The sequence below is a fragment of the Drosophila bipectinata genome, chromosome 2R, assembly GCF_030179905.1.
Source record: "Drosophila bipectinata strain 14024-0381.07 chromosome 2R, DbipHiC1v2, whole genome shotgun sequence".
Lineage (NCBI taxonomy): Eukaryota > Metazoa > Arthropoda > Insecta > Diptera > Drosophilidae > Drosophila > Drosophila bipectinata.
In genome coordinates this window covers 21,532,385-21,537,013 of record NC_091737.1, presented here as the reverse complement: position 1 = coordinate 21,537,013, position 4,629 = coordinate 21,532,385, and the positions used below count along the sequence as shown (strand labels likewise).

At 45.2% G+C, this 4,629-nt stretch overlaps 1 protein-coding gene across 1 annotated transcript; it reads right to left on the bottom strand.

The window, feature by feature from the left end:
• Positions 1-3,340: 3,340 nt before the first annotated feature.
• On the bottom strand, positions 3,341-4,353 carry LOC108123040 (protein crossbronx-like). The gene has a single exon (XM_017237941.3). The coding sequence runs from the start codon at positions 4,180-4,182 to the stop codon at positions 3,379-3,381; it is 804 nt and encodes a 267-aa protein (XP_017093430.2). The 5' UTR covers positions 4,183-4,353; the 3' UTR covers positions 3,341-3,378.
• Between the last annotated feature and the right edge of the window lie 276 nt (positions 4,354-4,629).

Sequence of the window (4,629 nt, the reverse complement as noted above, 5' to 3'; positions counted from 1 at the left end):
TTGATTATTACGAAGCAGCAACACCAGGCAACACCAGCAACATCATAGCACCAACAGGCAACCGGCTCAGTTCAGCTCGAAGAAAATGCCAGCATAATGATGTATTAGTTAAAGTTGGCCAACCGGTTCGCATTTCGGCCATGAAAAACGGTTTAGAATTAGGAGCCTGTGATTACATACTTCTTACTGCCCCGATGCCACGGACCAAAGTGCGTTGAAATTGAAAAGAAGTGGGCATCATGTTGGTTAGTGCCTGTTGCTGTTGTTGCTGTTTCTTGGCTTGGTTGCAAGTTGATGTTCCTCACGCTTTTACTGTTGCAGTTGCTGTTGCTGGCGGGGTTCCACATTGGAGTGCACTTTTAACAGCTTCAGGAATGTTGCAAATCTGTGTTGCAGGAAGTATGGTATTTATGTGCGGTAGGTTTTGTGATTTTTTTAAACAGATGTTGCTAACCAAATATAACCAAATCTCTAGCCCTAATTTATTATTTAATAAAATTAATTTATTTATGTATTTTGTAGGATATTTCTGCCCCTTTGGCAGCAGTTTCAATGGCAAAACTTCCACGACTGGGGAATTTATTCAACACTTTATGCTCGTATCTAATGGCAATGGCAGAATTGACAGAACAAAAAGCTATGGCCAGTATGCAGGGCCATCGACAACGAGGGCCATAACTCATAAGCTGTGCAGCACATACTCCTATTCGATTCAAAAATACCAAATACCAAGGGTCTACTACATATGGGTGGCGGGTGGAGGCATGGAGGTATGGAGGTATGTTGGTAGTGCCGCCACACGAAACCAAAACGAAGGAAAAACTCCAATTTTAATTGCTCGACATTAAACGATCGACAACGACAGCAGCCAGCGAGCAAAGTCGCAACTTTGGCAGATATTGCCATAAAATATGCGCACGTTTCGATTCGTTTGTTTGCCAATGGTTTGCATATGGTTCAGGTTCAGGTTTGTGTCTGGGTTTTGGGTTTGGGCTTGGGGACGGATCGGATACTGAAAGAGACTGAGACCGCGACTACGGAGCAGCGCAGACAGCATTTAGCGTACGATTTGGCGGCGCGAAAAAGATAAACTCATAAATTATGGCATTGAATGTCACTTCGGCACCGCCGGTTGTTGCCACCGCCAAACGCCGCCGCCGCCACTGCCACTGCCGACAAAAGCAACAAAAATGAAAACCCAGGACACTGTATCGAACGCTATGTATATCCACATCCGAATCCGAGAGTTTGGACGGGGTATTTGGGGGAAGCCGGCGATAATGAAGCCCATTTTAAAGTCACTACCATTCAATGCGATTTGATTTACAATCCCATTTCGATTATAATCGATGATGATGTGTGTGCGCGCTTCGGTCGAGCCATGAACTTGCATATAAATACCAATCTGTGTCTTTGCCAGTCTCGCTGGCCAGGGAGGAGGTGAAGGAGGTTGGACGGGCGAAGACGAAGGTGGAATGCTAAGCGGAGCAGATCGGGTCGCCGGTCTCTAGCGGTTTTCCAAGGAAATCGAACTGCCGCCGCAGATCCAAGCTGGAGTTCAATCTGGACTCTGCCCACAGGACCCAGCAACAGGCGTTGCACAGTGGTTCAAATTTTAGAGTTATCTTGGGGTTTTGTGATCCCAGATTATTATGTTTATCTTTAATAGACTCTATATTTTTCTCATTTTCTTCTAATCCTCGCAAGAAAACCTCAAAATATATATGTGCTTCCATTTTTCTGGGGAAACCTGTAAAATCTTGGAATTTCGTATAGGGCCCCAAAACATGTCTATATCTTTGGCAATTTTCATTCAATCTTTAAGCGGAATACCTTAAAAGATTTGTTAATATATTCCCTAAGAATCTGCAAAACCCAAGACCATATTAATTTTAAATAATTTTCCCAACACTTCCTATAAGTTGAACCACTGCACTCTGCCTCCTGGTCGTTTACCTGTTTGTACAATTGAACTTGAATATACTTCGCGGCGTTTTAGTTTAGTTAGCTCGCCGCCGCCAACTTGTCAGACAAACGAATGCGGAGCTAACGAACCCACCAGCTCCACCAGCACCAGCACCACCATCGCCATCGCCAGCACCAGCAATAGCACCACTTCCACCTACCACCACCAATCTGCAGTCACCCTCCACGAATGCCACCAGTCTGGGCGATCATTGTCGCATCCGCCACGATGGTGGCAATTGTTTTGATGGCCGTTGATAACTGCGACGCGGGGGGGCATGCCACATCTCGATTCCACCGGAGACCTCTGGGGGACAGAGCGACCCCTCAAAAACAAAACAAAACTCGACAAAACGAAGTTTAATACAATGGATGTATATATTTTGTCACCAGACTGGCGACCAGACTTTATGGGCTTTTAATTGAAGCTGAAAACATAAACTACACCCACGCAATGTATCTTAAATTTATTACAACTTAATTGTTAGTGTTGATGATTTTTTATGTACAATATTCTGTAGGGCTTACGAATATGTCTTAATATGTTTTAATTTTTGGCGCAACGCCCACGGAATAAAAGCCAACATGGGGTGGATCCACCAAGAGACGTGACTTCATTTCAATATAATTTGCTAATTTGTATTCTAGTGTTAGGTTTTCCATTAGAAAATGTATCTCAAACAACCTCACACTTGTAAATCTTCCCTCTTCCTTATGCAGATGCGGAAACTAAGAGACGATTTTCCCAGGCAATTAGTTCAAAGCAATATGCGACTGTGATATAGTCGCCCACTTAGTAGGACCGCCAGCGAAATGGCCTAAAATATGGCTCCCAACTATCGTCCATAATTTCATGAGCAATTTTGGAAGCCAACATTGCTTCGAATGGGTATATATAGAGGGGCTAAAGGGGCATATGGGGAGGCTTGGGGGGGGATAAAACCAGCTCGCATGGCCACGGACGATGTTGCCGGCAAAGTGCAGTGATAAATCAGATTGTCACTTTTGTATATTTGCGCCAACTGACGACGACGGCTCCCTTGGAACCGAGTTGTATGCAAAAGCAGGCTTTTTATTCATTCCCCGACAATTGTGGTTAGTCATTTAGGTTGAAGCAAAGTTGAATAACACCATTTGCATGGGGCAGTTTGATGCTAATATTTTTACCTGGACTGTTCTTAATGGAAGGCATTGCATGCAAGACTTAAAATGCGTTCGGGAATGCATTTCACTTTGCCAACGGTCGACGGAGTCATAATTATTATTATTTTGATTATTGCACCTGAAAGATGACATTATTAACATCGCTAATGTGGTGGAATAACAACTCCAAACACTGAGAGAAACTTGACTTAAAAACATTACTATTGAATACATTTATTTAGTATTTTAAGGTCATGTTTCGACTTTGATTTACTGTGCCACCGAACACCTAGGCTCATGCTGGAGATCCGGCGTAGTTTCAGCTTCAAGCTTTTCCCTCTGATTGGCCTCATCCTCGTCCAGCTGCCTGGAGGAATCAATGTGACCCAGGAGCTTAGCCGGCGGACAATCGTCCTCGCAAGTGGCCTCCCGCCAGCTGGGACTCTTCAGCTGCTCCATGAACTTCAGATGCCGCTCGGCACAGTACGGTTCCACAATTATATAGTGGGGATCGTCGATCATGGGCTTGTCGTACATGTGCCTACGAGAGGATATGGCCAGTTCCTGGATCCGTTTTATGAAATCCGGCCGGCTCTTGGCCAGCATGTTGAGGGCCTCCATGTTGTTCGCCTCATCGAGGACTACGAGGTCGCCGGATGGAGACTTACCAGTGCAGATACTGCCCTCGGGATCGGCGAAAACGGCCTGAATGTACCGAAGTAAGTGCCAAATGTGGTGTTGGTCCTTACACCACTCCTTGAAGCAGGGTCCCAGGTCCAGACTCTTCGAGTGCGGACAGATGTGCGGATGAAAGACCGCCGCATTGAAGATCACCGTGGGCAGGATGGTGTCATCGGGAAAGTTTTCCGGCAACAAGATCGAGAAGCGAAACATGCTCCCCGCATAGATTCCACTGTGCACGAATATCACTCCAAACCAGTGCAGTCCACTGGCATAACTGGGAATGGCGTAGATGTTTTTTAATTGGTCCTGTACCAGCCGGTACTCGGCCAGGATTTTGTAGCCCTGACTGATCAGAGCCATTCGATGGTTGTTCCCAGTTGAGTACCACATGGTTTTCGCACAGTTAAGACGTGGCACGAGGTGGTATTGGCTCTTTGAGGCTAAATGATGGACTTACACAAGCAGCACAAATTTTGAAGAGCCTGTGGAATCCTGCGGAGATGGTTTGTGGGTATGTGAGGCCATAAAGATCCAATTGAGGACTAAAGTAAAAAATTTATAAATTTGACATTTAAATCAGAGATTTGTAACTTTAATTCTCTTTCATTTTCAACAGTGTAACATTACAATTATGCGTCATGTCAACTTGCAACACCACTTACAATCCAGAAACGGGAATTGTCCGCTCAAAAACTATGTAAGCCAGGAACAGCATCCCCTCGTTGGCCGGGAGGGGATCTGGAAAACCTGCCCCGGCACTCGCCGGCATATTCAATCATGTCAAGTGTAATAATTTTGCGAATAGCAGATGCACGCAGCATTTTACAGCCTTGGGGA

What these genes read in the sequence shown, in the direction of transcription:
- LOC108123040 (XM_017237941.3), bottom strand. Translation starts at nt 4,182, where the DNA reads ATGTGGTACTCAACTGGGAACAACCATCGAATGGCTCTGATCAGTCAG.